General features: G+C 36.2%; 1 protein-coding gene across 4 annotated transcripts in view; it reads right to left on the bottom strand.

Annotated features, from left to right (window-relative positions):
- The window catches only part of HMGCLL1 (3-hydroxy-3-methylglutaryl-CoA lyase like 1), a gene marked incomplete at both ends in the record, with an annotated part of 78249 nt that overhangs the window by 47591 nt on the left and 13486 nt on the right, over positions 1 to 17172 (bottom strand). For 2 of the 4 annotated variants that reach the window (XM_082303406.1, XM_082303407.1), the window contains 4 exons: positions 2333 to 2481; positions 4212 to 4307; positions 7683 to 7790; positions 8759 to 8836. In XM_082303406.1, coding sequence (XP_082159532.1) covers positions 2333 to 2481; positions 4212 to 4307; positions 7683 to 7790; positions 8759 to 8836 — 431 coding nt within the window. The remainder of the gene's footprint in view (positions 1 to 2332; positions 2482 to 4211; positions 4308 to 7682; positions 7791 to 8758; positions 8837 to 17172) is intronic. The other 2 variants (XM_082303408.1, XM_082303409.1) reach the window with 2 other exon arrangements.

The following is a 17172-nucleotide window of genomic DNA, read 5'->3' as shown; positions in this document are numbered from 1 at the left end:
TGACATCCTCCATAATTAATAATAAAAATAAAATCAAAAATAATAATAAAAAAATAATAAAATTAATAAAAAATAATCCAAAAACTTCCACAATACATAGGCCTTGAGGATTTCCCGGATGGTTGTACCATTTGGTTGAATATTATTAGTTAAATACAGGGAAATGAAACAGAAAGTATCTCCTGACATGCCTAGACATCTGAAAAAAACCAGAAAACAGAAGTTTAGTGTAAAAACCTTCACAAGTGCATAAGGTTTGTTGCTATACACATGCTGGTTTTTCTGAATTGACTGCCTATTCCCTTAACCACACCTGCCTGGGACCTGAAATTCACGCCTCCCTGTGCTTAGTCCTCCAGGAGAACTCAAATTTCTGGTTATGTTCTCAGGTCAGAATTTAGTTTTAGAAAAAATGTGACAAAAAGTCGTAGCAGAGAGCTTTTAAATAACAGACCTCTTATACGAGAAGTTGCTCAGGGAGGCAAATCCTGACTCTACCTGGCAGATTAGCAGCTGGAAATGGTATTTAAACGCTGGTACAAGTTACTATTTCTTAATACAGTGAACATCCTTACTTCCCTATTTGGTGATTTTCCTCCTGAAACATATCCAGGCTAAGGAAAAGGAACCCAAGCATTTATGAGCTATTCTTGGTTGGCTCTGTGTGTGGGGGGAAATCATAGAAGCACAGTATGGTTTGGATTGAAAGGAACCTTAGAGATCATCTAGTTCCAACGCTCCTGACATGGGCAGGGACACCTCCTTCCAATAGACCAGGTTGCTCAGAGCTCCATCCAACTTGGCTTTGAACAACACCTCCAGGGATTGAGTATCCACACCTTCTCTGGGCAACCTGTTCCAGTGCCTCACCACCCTCACAGTAAAGAATTTCCTCATAATATCTACTCTAAACCTACTCTTGAAGCTTTTCCCCCTTGTCCTATCATTACAGCTCCTAACAAAGAGTCCCTCTCCGGCTTCCCTGTAGCCTCCTTCAGATATTGGAAGGTTGCTTTGAGGCCTCCACAAAACCTCCTCTTCTCCAGGCTGAACAGCACCAACTTCCTCAGCCTGACCTTGTAAGTGACATGCTCCAGTCCCTCTGCGGGACTTGCTCCAACAGTTCCATGTGCTTCTTATGGTGGGGAACCAGAACTCTATGCAGCACTCCGCGTGACATCTCATTAGAGCAGAGTACAGGGGCAGAATCCCCTCCCTCGCCCTGCTGGCCACGCTGCTTTTGATGCAGCCCAGGATACAACTGCCTTTCAGGGCTGTGAGCACTCAGGTTGAGCTTTTTTGTCCTTGGGCTGGACAAGACAATCTCCAGAGCTCTCTCTCAACCTAAACCATACTGCTGTTCTGTGATCCTCTGCAGCAGAAGTATAACTAGAAGTCAGATTTCCCATTCTCAAGGCAAATGCCCAAACAACCACACACTGCTGTGAAAAGAAGTGTGCAGTAGCATTACCTCATCACTATTTCTGGAGCAAAGATAGAACCCAGTATTTATTCCCAGGCAGGTTTTCAAGTACTTAGTCTCTGAGGTATCTACCTCCACCTGTTTTCAAGTCCAGGTATTTTCTAAGCATGATGTAGTTTACATTACTAATAATCCTCAAGGAATCTCACTGTTGAGTTTCTCCTTGAATCTATGTGAGCCCTTCTGCATTCACAAGGACCTTCACAAATAATCTTAGGTAAGTAGTTCTTACCTGTAATGCAAAAGAAAATGGAAATGAAAACATATACTGTTCAAGAGGGAGTACCATTCAGGATAATTTTAAGCTAAAAAATAAATGCTGGACAATTCTAGAGTTTCATGCACTGGAGACTCAAAATTTTCAGTGCCTAGGTTTTCAAGATAACTTATATACAGAATAAGATTTTTCTTAGGAGTAAATTTGTTATCTCACTTTCATACCTTGATGCTACAAATGTATGAAGTGATATATTATGAATTCTACAATAAAATAAAAATTTGTAGGGCAATTTTTAAAGTTCCAGCAAGTGTTACGAATTTTGAACAGCACAAAAGAAATTTTATTCTGTCATCTGCGGTAGTAAATATAAATTTGTATAATAAAATAGTTATCTCATAAACACAGCTTTCTTTTTTCAATTTCCACAGCAAAAGAGTCACCATCAGTAGTTAAAATCGCAGTAATAACTAAACTTATTCAATCTTAAAAATAAAAAATCTCAGTAAAGACTATTATTACAATTCATCTACAATGTGAAAATTTGGTAATAAACTTTCCTACTGGTACCAAACAACCCCTGTAACAATGACTCAAATAACTCTGTATTACTTCAGAATCTGTATATTTACCCACGCACTGGAATATTCATATTCCTTGCAGATTTAGTGACTGCTTCAAACTTTTCTATGCTTTCTTCAATTGAACAGTTAATATTCATTTTGCTAAAAGATTCAGACGCTGCACCAAATACTGAGACTTCTGTAGCTCCTGCTGCGATCTAAAAAATACATTTCAAGAAAACAAAATCATCACACTATATTAAAGTATTAGATTAAGCATTTAATTCTGTACAACATTCTAAAATTTTAAAGTACATTAAGTATACCATCCATATCTAAAATCTAACTTTAATTCCATTTTTTCTAAGCTATCACATATAGACAGATTGAATCAAATTTTGAGATCATTGCATATTTTCTTCCTTTTCTTTCCAATTAGTTTAACATGTTTTTAAAATGATGAATGATAAAGGTAATAAGATGTAGGAAATCACATGGACCAGCTATACAAACAAAAATGATTGATATTTATATTCATCTTCTTAGAAAAGGAAAAGATCATATAACAACTCTCACAATGTCTGCTCCTCTTGCATACCAGGAAGTCATTCTCATGCTTGGGAAAGCTCTCTGTGTGCATATGTCTAGAGCAGCAACAATATCCAACAGGGATTTCCTTGTTAGAGCCAACTCTAGGATCAAGGGCTCCACTGGTCTTGGTGTCACAGTAGATATGGATAATATGGAAAATGTGTACGTGAGAGTCTGCTGAGAGAAGTCTCAGAGCAAACACAGGCCTAGAAAATGTGTAAATGTGGTGACTTCACTGAAGGGGCAATTATCCCGAGCTTGTTTTCAGTACCACAGAACCTCAGTAAATCAACTAACGAGGCAAACTAGAAGGCTGAAAGCCAACTGATAGGAGAGGAAAACATTTAAGCTTAGGAGAATAATTAACTAATTCTCACTCTCCAGTCAGAATAATACTCTTGTTCAATGAAAAAGTATGGAGCTTTTGCCTTTACTCTCTGCCTCTGCAGGATAATGTCTAAAATTCAACAACCCTTACAGGGACAAATAGTCTTTCAAACAGAGGGAAAAAATATCAGCAAGGAAGAATACAGGAGTCATGTACAACTATTTTTTTCATTGTTTTCCCTTCATTATATCACTAAATACAGTATAGCATTAAAGCACAATTAATTCAACTCATACAAGCTACCATTGAGACGAAGTTGTGGCACTATAATATGACTGTTGATAGTTAAGTCAACTATGCACAGGATTCTGTTTTAACAGATATTTCGGTATAGGAACTGAATGATAGACTAGACCACAAATATCCACCAAGTAGTATGCTTTCCAAATACAGTTTGTCCTACATCAAGACAAAACCAGAAGCATCAAAAATTTTCAAAAAACAAAAAAAGTGTAAAGATTTGACTGGACACGTGTATATTTTGAGAAGACTGAACTGCTCAATTTTCACACTTTTAAACACTTTGAGTCTATAATTTTGAATATTTTGAAAGAACTGAAACAATTTAAACTTTCAAACCCAACCAAAATGAAATCCAGAATTGCTATAAACCTTTTTCATTTAAATGAGTCTTTCCTCATCCTTCTTCAGTACTTTCCACCAAGACACTCTTCAGAAACTTTTCTAGGGCCAACAAGACAAAGACAAAGAACTGTCTTGCCCTTTATATACAAGCACCATTTAAAGGAACTTACAAAGTTCCTGGTCAATGCCTCCACTAAAATATGAATACACAGAGTTTACCATCACTCTGTGATTTTCCCAGTTTTTCATAATGAAAACTGAGCGTTTTCAGTGAAAAAAACTATAGCCTATTTCTAACATTAAATAGCTAGTTTCTGGTACTGAACTGAAAGTGTCTGAAACATAAAAGAGGTAAATGTGGACAACACCTATGAAGGCACTTACAGCAGAATGAAAACCTTGAAGATTAGGTGTGAGAACGGGATACTGGACGCCAGGATGCCGCTCAATGCCCCTCATTACTTCTTTGTGATCTGCCATCTAAAATATATAAATGATTTGTATTGATCAGAAGTTATTTTTTGATTTTTTTATATGTAAACAGAAATTGGCTTAGCCTGTGGTTTTGCCTTCATTACTTTTACATTTCATAGAAAAAGTCTAACAACAAGGGGGTTAAACTGATTTTGTACAAATACTCTTCTTTAATTTCTTTACTTTTGACTATTTGCATTGTAATCTTTTCAGATCTACATGAATATAGAACTGGGGTTACGACTTCTACAGTGTTCCTTTGTGTGTATCTGTAAAAATATAATTTGCATTACAAATTGACAGACATGATCATGCTGTTCACATGAATTGTTACAACAACTTTAACTTTGCTTCGCTGGACTCAATAGATGGAACTAACAGAGTAAAAAAACATACAAATCTTGACAACTTCAGCATGCTGATGAATGCAACTTCACAATGTTAAGCATAACTGAACTTGTATTACTCAACACTGTAATCAGAACATTTGAAAAGACTAAATACATCTTTTCTTAAAAATACAGCAAAATCCAGTTGTCTGCATAGTGTAATTTTTTAATATATTTAGAAGTTTCTTTCTAAAGAAGAAAATACTTCTTTACTATAGCAAAGATCAGAGCACTTTTTTTCCTTAGTCCCCCCTCACAAAAGAAAATCTGCCTTTTTAAGATACTCTTACGTTTTTCTCACACATTCAAGATTAAATATACTCCCTGTACTAATCAAGAAGATGAATGAAAGACTTACTCATTTAATAAAATGCAGAATATTTAGACAACCACATTTTCTTAAAAGAAGTGGGTTGAAAACAAATATTTTTCAATGGTGTGAATGCCTGAAAACAATACAGTGAATAAAACATATCCCCTTATTTCAAGTCTTAAAGATTCTGCGTTTTAAAAAAAGAATAGTGCATTGTAAATGCTTTTAAAATGAGCTCTCATAAAAGCAAATCTCTCAAGCAAACACTATTAAATTGGATTTCTGTTTCTTTCCACACTGGTGAAAAGTATTTTGAGAAGCACCATATGAGAAGATACATGAACTATAGAGCTTTCACTACTCCTTACTTTCAGCAGATACCTTATTGATAGCTATGCAGTACCACAATTCTAAATACATGGTATTAAATTATACCACATTATTAACTAAGAATACTACTGGTAACCTGGAATCTTCCTGGCACTGGCTTCCTTCTATGAAAATGAATAGATTAAAAGTATCAGAAAAATCCATGTATTCCTCTTCAAATTTAAGCCCAGCATCTACCTATAAGGAAGTGGCTATATGGTACAAAAGGTATTTTATCACCAGACACAATTCATTTCTTATCAGGAAATAAGTGATAGCACAAAACAACTTCTTGTATTTGCTCCTATATGAACTAAATTGGTCAGACAACCTCACAAAAAAACCTTTGTTAACACCTTAGGTTTTTAAGAACAATTTTTCATTCCTTAATTTAATATAAGTAGTAGCTACATTTCTCAGGGCAAAGAAGAATGTCTGAAACCAAATGATAAATTAAATGGCAAATGCTGGAACTAAATTCACACTCCACAATTATAGCTGGCTTAAAATATACTGGAAAACCAAAATGACACTTTTTCAAACAGTATAAACCTGCCAGATCCAAATAATATTATATGTATTAAATCTGTCCCATTGTTATTTTTCCTGTAAGTAAAATCCCATCTTTGCACATATTGCATATTATAAGATTTTAAATTGTAATAAAATATTTCTTTTCCCAATTTCTTTAAAAATAAGCTTCCTAATAGTAGGTATTTATAATTTTTGGCTATTTATGTTATAGGTGTGGGATCCTGTTTTATATGGCACCTTGTCACTGTGGAACTTTTTCTTTTAGATTTTTCAGTAAAAAAATCTTTGCCAAAAACAACAGTGGATGGGAAACCATAAAAAATTTAAAATACTAAAACCAGAAATAAGTGAATGAGTAATCTAAACATAACTGTAAATTCTATTCCCATGACCTATGAAAAAAAAGAAAGAAAGAGCAAAGAAAAGACAAAGTGAAGACTGCACTCTGTCAAAGCAACACAATCTTATCTTTTAAATAAAAAACATTTTAAATACAAGCCATTAAAACAAACTATTCAGACATGAATTTAAGATAAAAAGGGATTGGTCATTTTTTTCTAAACTGACAAATCTATGCTATATTTGGTACTAATGGCTCACAGGAAAAGGAAATAAACAAGAAAGGAAGAAATACACCTTTGCTTTAGGCTTTTTCTTCTAACATTTAAGAAACTGCATTATCCTCTGTTGCAGTAACTGACAAAGTGTGATGGCACTTGGAAAAACTTAACCTATTCCCTTTTAACAGACAAGATATCAGTGCCCCTCCATTGACACCAAAGAAATTCTGCATTGTCACTCTTCTCTTCCCCTTTCCTATTATCCTTCTTCTAGAGTCTTCCCTGGTGACCCTGAGAGCACTGAGATAAAGCAAAGGAGTCCCTCAGAGTGTTGGACAGTTTGCTTTGCTAACTCATGAATAAGCATGGCTGTACTATATTTTTCTCAGAGAAAAGCCTAGAATACAGTCCAGGCCCGGGATGTGTTCTCCGTTTAAAATGGACAAACTTTATCTACATTTTGTCAGATGTATAACATGTAATAGACATTGTTAAAACTGAAGTCTTTTCTCTAATTAAGTAACTTCTTGCTTTAATTTGTAAATAACTTGTATGCTCCTTATCAAATATAAAGTACTCAAATTCTTCTGTACAAACAAGAGTGCAATTTCTTGAAAAATAGTTTAAATTACATAGACAAGTATTGACTTATTTTCTTATTTGCAGGAAATAATTAATTTGCACATACAGGAGCTAAACAGTAAACTTCAGGACTAAGTCTGCATTTGCAGTGTTAAATCTCAAATGAAAACGTGGCACTCTAATGCCAAGGCAGTTTTGCTGCCAATTCCAGAAAGGTTAGGTTTTCTGCTGAATTCTACCAAATGTAAAAATTAATTCTGGAAAAATAATGAGCAAATTATTATGATTCATCAAAATTTAAGCGCAGTTGCTGATAGAGTGCTAGAACTCCAAAATAAGTAATGTGCCTAACTGCTACTACATATACAGAAGTCCCAAATTTAGATCTTCCAAACACATTTCCAAATGTGGAAAATTACATTTCACTTAGCGAAAAAGAAAATAACGTATACTACTTTTCTTTTTTACATCAATGACTACTAGTTTTAGAAGGGTAGAAAAGAAGTGAGAACAACATTAAATTATATTAATGATGTGTCACCATCCCAAATCTTTAGCTACAACTGAATGTTACATAAATAAATGGAATGGCATTTAAATTGAAATAGTTCTGAATGGAGATAATTTTACATACCTGAGGCACCCATTTGGATGAAACGAAACTGGTCACTTCTATTGCAGGCAGGCCTGTTTTGGAAAGCTGGTTGATTAACTCAATTTTCATATCTGTTGGGACTATCACCTATAGACATGGAGACATACTTTAGCAAAGTATTTAATACATAAGAAACTTTTGTAAGTGAAATGTTCCCTGTACATAATCAATACCTTTTTTTTCAATGATGAACTACACTTGCACATTTTACTGTAACTCTACTGTTTCCTGACAGTAGGAAGTATAAGGAAGGTATAAGGAAGGTACTAGGCAGTACACATGATCTTACTGCATTTTCTGTCCATCTCAAAAGTAAGCACTTCTATATAACTGGTTATAGATCTGGCCGCATTATTTGTTATTAGCCAAACACCAAACTAGCAAGAAGTGACAAAGGAAATACTAATAGTGCGACCAGAGAAAAATGGGAGAAAAAAAGCTCCACAGCTGAGGCAGAGTAACTCTATTCTGCTAATACTACTAACATTTCTGGTATCAGTACCAATGACTATGTGAGCTTATCCTCCAGTTTGTGGAAATAGATGACTGTTTCAATACATGTACCCTACAATCTCTTTCAATCTTCTTCCATGCTTCCCTACCACCCTTCAGGCAAATAATGCTATCAAAAGAGTAACATTTTTCTCCCGTGTCTCTTTAGCAGGAAGCATGATAAAACCTATTTTACTATTCCTTCTATATTAGCACTTGAAGCAGAAACACAAGTTATAAAGATAGCCAGCATTTCATAGTGTTTACCAATTATGTAATGACAGAATGTTATTGACTGACAAGACAAATTCCAGCAAAAAGAAATGTTAAGTAACAGAAAGGCTAGGTAGCCAAGTATAGAAAGAAATTATATGATTTAAAAGCTGTGTAAATAGGAATACACTTTTATTCTAATATAAAGAAAAGTTATCAATACAAAAAGAAATAGATATATTTAATAGTAAAAAATGGAAGAAACCTAATTAGCAGGATGTACATGTTCTACACAATGAAAATAACACTAACGTCCATGTCAAAGCACACACGAAAAAGAGAAAAGTTACCTTTTCATTTTGTAATCCATCCCTTGGCCCAACTTCTACAATCTTTATGTACTCAGGCAGTCCAAATGCTTGAGGTTCCTGAAATAAAAATCAAATTGTTTGAAAAACAAAACAATTAAGGTAACCAAGATCAAAACATACAGCTTGTACTTGTCCTTTCATATGATTCTGGGTATAAAGTCATATTGTCAACTTTAAGTTTGCTCAGGGCATTTAAAAATCTGTGAGAACATGTTCCACACCTTGACCTAAGGAATAAAAGTTAAAAACAGAAGTTAGTGAATGTTCCCCTGCTCCTTTGAGGTCACAAAGGTTTCTTTAAAATGTATATAGAACCGTAAATGAACATTGAGTTTAACAGTGAGAAATATTTCCATTTCAAAAATCTTTCCAATGAACGATCCAGTCCTCCAAACTTATAACTGAATGTTCTCAATTTAACTTAGCAGGTACTTCTCTGTAAACATTTGCAAGATTTGGCTATAAATCTGAAAATAACATAGCAGTCAAGAAATGTTAAAGAGATTATTAATGAAAAATGAAAGTTATTTCTCTGGCTGAAGATGAAGGTTTTAAAAAAGGATTTAAAGGAGAATAAGGAAAGCCTCTAGTAGATAAGAAGAATTTTTCAGGTGTACAAGCAGCTATGGAAAGGCAGGAGGCTGATGGGGACGGGAGGAAAGGAAGGCAGCAGTAAGGTCAAAGGGCTAAGGAGAGCATGGGGAACTGGATGGGGAGGAAGGAGAAATGAGAACAGAAAAGCAGGTGAAGGGAAATGAAACTTCCTTTTTTATTATTTAGCTGCTCTGTTATTGAATCAAGTTGACAGGTGTGGCAGTTAATGTAAACTGGGCCTTTTAAGTCTTGAAACAGTTCAGAGCAGTTGGCTGGATTGAACCCCAAAGGCTGTGTGCCCTTAAAAACACACCCCATGGCTAATTTAGGGCACTCTGTCCATGCCCAGGAGGGCAGGAGGGACACAGGCAGCCCTGCCAGGAGCTCTGGAAATACCCTGTTTTCTGTATTGCACTGAAGACAGAAACCAAACCAGTTCTCCTTTGCCGTGTTGAAAGCGTGAGCTGGGATTATTAGCACAAGGTACCTGCAGGACAGCTGCTCCACTGAACCCCCACTTCTCCCAGGAGTTAACACCAGTGGATGGGCGACACTGTCAGCACAGGGGGACAGCTCCCGCCCACGGGAGTAACAGCTCCCCCAGACCGGAGACACTCTCTAAATACAGCCACTTATCTCACAACATCAACAACCAAAGGAAAACCTCACATTTTATTCCTCCCTGACTGGTATCATCAGGGTTGTTTTAACCAAATGGCTGCTAATTTCTCCTCAGGAATGGAAAATGAGCGTGCCTATGAGTACCCTTCATTTCTCCCTGCATTCTTGGGGCCTGTGGGCAATTCTCTGCAGGAGTTGCCAAAATACAATAAATATATTTCAGATCATTTACTGTATTTATCTGAGCCTGGTGAAAAGAATGGGAAACAGCTGTATAGCATCTATTTGATCACATGGAACATCTGGTAAGTTGAAATTCTGTCAGGCCCTGCTAAGCCCACACTCACTGACAGTATAAACCTACTTAAATGTGAAGGTAAAACCTTCACATCTGCTGCATATTGTTCCTCTTAATTTATTTTCACAAATACGGCACTGCTTCAGTACTACAGGCATAAATGTGGGTTATTTCATGATTATCAGATCCTTCTTGTTGCAAGACAAATGCCACAGCTGTGCTGTGACTGAAGCTGTGACTGGAAAATAAAAAGGGAGCTAAAATAGATTATGTAACCCAAAGCTTAATTTAGAGCATGAAAAATTTCAATAAAACGTTGAGAGCAAAAATGTTCAATTTCTAGGCCAAATCTTGTAAATTCTATTTAGTGCCTACTGTGGCAAAACTTTTGTGGAAATCAAGAGCAGTATCTGTCTTTTCAGAACAGATGCAGTCACATCAGGTGATACCTGCAGCTCTTGAAGTTCATAGGGGTCAAAAGTTTGGAGGGGATATTGCAGAAAGGCATTCAAGTATTGGTTTTTATTTTTTGTCTGTGATATTACAGATATACAATCTCTTTGAACCATAGTCCAGGCCTTTCAGCCCCTGATTTTCTCTATAGCCTTCCTGTTCACTATTCAGCCCCAAACTGAGTTCACCGTTCTTGGAGTGAGAACAACACTGAGAACCACACAGGGAATGACTCCCACATACTGGAAACTCAAGGCAGTACTACAGACAAACAAATCCTTACACCCTTCAAGCTGATGAACTAACAGCTTAGAGTAAACTTCTTGGCTCTGAGTCCAGAAGAGTCTTTGCATTGTATTTAATCTAATTTTATTTATGGTACATTGATTTCTCCTATCTTCAATGTCACTCAGTTTCTCCTGTGTGGCATCCAGTGTTGTATTGAAAATGACTCCTCTCTTTCTATTATCAGCAGATATTACTACCTTGATACTTTCTTGTGAAAACTTTTGGACTAACATCATTACCTTATTATAGTACAAACATATATTATCTAAAAAAAATTGGATTAGTGCTATAGAAGAAAGATGTTTTGAAAAAACATGGAGGAATTCCACCAGCAATGTCTTTCCAGTCTAATAAATCTGCCTTCCAGATTATCTCTTACTTCCTCCTTAGCCAGTTTCTTATTCATCTCACAGATTATCTTCTGATCATCCTTCTCCCCAGCATGACTAGTCATTTCTCTTGTGCTGCATTGCTGAAGCTCAGATAACAAGCAAGTCAAAGACAGGCAGAATACTTAGGTTCAGGCCCCTGTATACTATTTATACATTTTACAGTCCATAGCTGCTGGATAGAACTCAGAAACAAATTGAAGACTATAAGAGTATATGTATCATCTTCTGCTAAAGTGACTCTAGCTAATTCCTCTATTCTGTGGCCCAAGCTGAATCCAAGGAGTAAAGGAATCTCACCTGTCCTATGAATGAATACTTGGTAACTAGCTGTTGGGACATTCTTCTAAGAGAGAAAGAAATACGTACTTGATAATACTGTTGGGAAGAAAAAGCAGACTCCACTTTCTAGGAAGTTTTCTGATCACAGTGCTACACTTGCAGAATATCTGGATATTACTTAAATTACATCTGAAGAAGTTGCCTGAGCCACGAGTCATATTCTGTGCCAGGCTCAATGCCATCTGCACTCCCTAGTCAAGCTTCAAATGCACAGAACACACTGAAGTCTGTAAGAACTTAAGCAGAGTTTAAATACTTCTCTGTTTACTATTTGGATGGCATCAGACCTTAACCAGGACTTGGGCTTCATGAATTGAAGGACTGATTTCCCCAAACTCTAACAACTGGAGCATTTCAAATGTACACCACACCCCTGGGTAAAAGGAATGATTTTTTGAACAAACAAGACCAACTTAGAGAATTTCAACACCTTCAAGTATGGCATCAAATGGTCTACAGATACTAATCAGAAAATAGAAATAAACAGAAAAATTTAAAACAGTTTTTATATTTTAAATTAATAAGAAATTGTGAACTTTGTAGAAATACACAAGTACCAATTTTAGTACCACTAAACATGTCAGATATACAATTTTGTCTCAGAAAAAATATTTACTAAATTCAACTATATGAACCATTTTTATGTAACAATATATGAAAAGTAGTTATGGCAAATATTTAGGGGCGACTGCTTCTTGAATAATACAAGGTCTCTGTTAAAAAGTAATGACCACCAGAGCATCATGTATTAAACATCAAAAAGGAAATAGCTGACATAAAAGACTAAGAGCCTGGAAAATTTGTTTTTCCATGTATCAAGCCTTGCCAAGGAAGCACAAAAAGCATATAAAACCACAAAAAAAAATTGCCTCCCTCAAAACAGAATGCAGCCAAAGAGTATTTTTAAAAGAAATAGAAAAAGGAAAACCAAACCATTTAGCTTGAGACATTGAATGCCAAATTTCTGTATGGAAACATTTTCTCTCAACTAAAAATAGCTGCAAATTTAGGTTCATTACAGAAAACCCTAGTAACTCCTAATTAAAGCAGTATAATCTTCTTAATGTAACAATAAATGTAAACAAATTAAATAAACACACTTTTTAAAGCTCTGTCTTTGCTTCACTACTGCTACTAAAGGTGCTGAGGTTCTTTCAGCATTCTGATTTTTATTCCATGAAGGTCATTCATATGGGCAGAAGCAGCAATGGCAAATATTACCCAGAGCTTCTCAAATGTAACTGAAAGAACACAGAAGTAAGGGAGAAGGATCTGGAGCTTCAGGCCTTTTTAATCCTTCTAACCAAGCAAGCTAAAGCTCTGTTTTCCTTTTCCACAAGGTGGTGTTCTGGCACAGAGGACAACTGAACAAAGGCAGGTCCATCTCATACAAAGAATTACTCAGGAAAGCAGTTTTCAACAAGAATCAGCAGGGAGGTGGCATCGTAACTCCATAATGTATATCTGCAGTGACATGGAAAAATGCCCAAAAACCAGGAGAAGGCTCTAAGATAAATAATATGATTGCTGGAAAGAGAACAAAGAAAACAGTGGTCAATCTTCTGAACACATCGATGACTCTAAACTTTACAAGACATAGAGAAAATAAACAGGAAGAAATTAAAATCTTTGTTCACATTGTTCACATTACTGGAAGGCAGATATGAAACATATTAATACCCAGCCTAGTAAAAAAAAAAAAAATTGAGAAGATTCAAAAAACAGTGGGATGCACCTGAAAAATATCCCTCAGTAAAGATAAACTGAGGATTCATTCTAGAACTTCTGCTGTATGCTGCTGACATGACCACTGGAAGAAGAATAACCATGAACAGACCACGACTAACAAAAACTCTCAACCCCTGAGAATCTTTCATCAAATGAAGTTTTCTTACTATATCACTTCATATGCATGACCTGAATGTTAACACAGATATACCACAAACAAAGCAATTACAACAGAGTACAAAATTCCATTGACACAGCAGATGCATTTCAATAAAAGCAATACATAACACTTAGAACTCTCCATATTGTTTCTGATGCTGACTGACTAAGTAAGAAAATGAAATAGCAAAACTGATCCTGGGCTATAAACTAGGCTGTCATAGATAAAACAGTAGCCTGGCACTTAATGAGTAGAAATATTGTGATTTCCTACTTCAAAAAATAATTCAATCCACTGGAGATTGTCCAGGGGAGGGCAAAATATAAAATGCAAGTAAATCATTACAGAATAAAATTAGTTAAGTGTGGGGTTAACTTACTTGGAATAAACCAAGTAATTGTTGAGGCAGAAGGCTTGTTTGAGCTCATGAAAGAGTAGTGATTTACATATATCAAGAGATTGTCTGAACTGAATGAGAATTCACTCTAGGGATTTCTGTGGTAAAGTAATAGGCTTAACATTTCTACTGTCATTTACATTAACTATTAAATTCCAGTATAATCTGCTAGTATACTACTTCTTATTGTTGCAGGGTTGTTTATAATAAAACTCATTCATATGAAAAGATAAGAAATATGATTTTAAACTGAACTATGAATGCTTATGCTGCTGGAGTGGCCAGTTGTTTGATCTAATCCTGTTTACAAAGAAGACTTTAACGGTAAAGACAGAGGTCATAAAGTACAAATAATATTAACTAATAAAGAAAGAAAAATTACTTTTATTTAGAAAACAGAAATTAAGATTTGGAAAAAAAATAACTCCGTCAAGTGTTCTGATGAACTGGCAAATCAAATGATATTTGATGAACTGGCATTCTGATGAACTGGCAAATCAACTGGCAACAAATGATACTAATAAAGAATGCCCCAGAGATTAAAAAAAATGTTGCTGTGTTAAAAATACTATTCTTATACAAAACTAGAACATTCAAGTCACACACAACTACACTACTCATGGACATAGTTACAAATCTTAAAAAGCAAAATACCATCTATATATCTCTATTCCTTTTGAAAATCCTTTAGAATAGGTCTTCCAAAGCTACAGAAGACAAGGTTTAAGACTGGTATTCAGCTCAAGGTTAAGAAACCTCAGCTCATTGATGACACCTTAACAGATGTACCTGGAATCATTCTGGATGACTTCTGGCCTCCAAGTGCTGCTCAGAAAGGGCAGGGCTCCCACTTTGTCCATTTACTGCAGGTCTCACTTCAAATCTATCAAGATGTCTTTACACTGGAGGGCATCTCAAATGGCATTAGACACATCTGTTAGGCAACAAACTGAGCTTTTAAATGGCTCCCCCCATGCATGTGTATGAAGGCATAACAGATGTCTAAACTGCCATTTCAGCTGAAGAAGCTCCAATATGGCTGATGGAGATAAAGAATAAGTCAGGTCATCCTAAGGTTCACACCTAGTGGCTGATGATCTTGGTTGCCAGGTTTGTTTAACTGTTAGGAACTGAATGCCACTCTAGAAGGGCATAGGTCTCTTGTGTGTTTTACAATGTGTAGAATATCACTGCCCCAGAAGGATGTCTCATATATCCTTTGTGTTTCCAATGGCATTAGGCACCTATGTTTAGACAATTGAGTCCTGTCCTATGTCTGCAGTGGCTATCACAGGAACATCAGATGCTGTAGATACCTACTTACGTTTTCATTCAGATGTTGTAATCCCAAGCAAACATTTTCCTCAGATGAACTATGTGTCACCTAATGAGTTACCAAGAGAAATCAGAGGAACTTCTTTTGAGTTCCTCCAAGAACTCAGTAGGCAATTTATTCTTTCCGTCATTCTAAATCAAGTTTTCAGCCTTCCTTGCTGACATGATTCCCAATCCATCCTGCTGCTGATTTCACCTTTGCCATTAAATGCTTTCTCACTGAAAAACTGGAATACAGATAAATATATAAAAGAAAGTAAGTAACTTCACTGTTTGTTGCAGACAATTTCAATCCAAAATATACTCTCAGCAACTGATATCTTATGTATCAACAATTTTTCAGGTATATGAAATGCATCATATAGCACATGAATACTCAGGTAGCACCAGTCCAATGAAGATACTAAGTCATTTCAGAGCATCTCTTTGGAGCAACTGGCATGACCTCTATTCTTCTGTTCAAACTACATCTTAGAAGCAAATCAGACCAACTTAATTCTTACCTCCTTGTTTTCCCATGACTCCTCTGTAAACAGAGCATTCACATCGATTCAGACCTAGACCCATGGACCAACTTTACAGTTTGACCTTGGATCTCTCTCATCACTGTGGACATGCCTGACAGGCACAGGGCTGCATGGCCAACTCTGTTAACCACTGCTGGACCGAATCCTGCCCATGACTCACTGACCTGCACTCCCAGCTGTAACCTTGGACCTCCCTTAACACCACAAACTCACCCAATGACCTGCACTTGTGCTTGAACCCTCTCTAGGCCTACCCTCTAGGATACCACCTCTAGGCCTACCCTTCTCACCCCACTGAGCTATGGTGGGACTGCCTGGAGACCTGCCTGTTACTACCCTCAGGTCCCTCCCTTAGGGAGCTGCTGGCCCTCACTGCTCCCTGTCCAACAGAGAAATTCCTTTTTCTAGGATTCATTGTAATATCTGAACCATGCCCCTTAACACACAGTTTAGATAAATACTCCTTGAGTATTTCTTTACCCTAAGTAAAAAATGTTGGGATTAGAATGCAGCCTATTTCTCCCTTTCTCTGCCCCCTTCTACCAGTTGCACCTAAAATGAAAGTGTAGTAGTTGTTAATGCCTAGCACCCTAAGGATAAGCTTTGTTGATGGAGGCCAGAATTATCACACTTTTCAGATTAGAGTAGCAGCACTCTTAAAATACATCTGAAAGTTAGTGGTTTGTGTATTAACTCTCTCTGATTTATCTCCTTATCCACTGGAGGCTACAGCCATTAGATGCTATGACAGTAATCCCAAAGAATAATGTCTTATTCAAGCAACAGACAAGGGTTTGACATGAAAAAATACACCAAAATCCAATTAATAGTAAAAGAGCTCTGTCTGATACACAAACAGAATCATGTTCATAAAAGAGAACACTGAAGCATAATACGCAATTGTGCTAAATCACCTATTGCACAGACAATTGCCACAGAGGTACTAAGTTTGCAAACCAGTTTCACAGCACTGTACTTCCCTGGTCTTAGCAAAATGCAATGAGATGTAGCAAAACAAATAAGGAACTCCTTTCTATAAGAAAGAACATTTCTTTCAGACAAACACAAAATAGCACATTTTCTAAAGAGCTACAGAGTTAATAAATGAATATAGTTTCTGTCCACATGAGTCTAAGAGAGGGAACAGGAGGAATTCCTCACTTCCCAGACTATTTTCTTTATATTAGATCAGAAGAGATCAGCTCTCACATACTTTGGGTGAAGCACCTGCTGATTATTTTCTATGATTTGTAGTTTATTC

The sequence above is a fragment of the Coloeus monedula genome, assembly GCF_965178545.1.
Source record: "Coloeus monedula genome assembly, chromosome: 2".
NCBI classification, from domain to species: Eukaryota; Metazoa; Chordata; class Aves; order Passeriformes; family Corvidae; genus Coloeus; species Coloeus monedula.
This window is presented reverse-complemented; position numbering and strand designations above follow the sequence as displayed.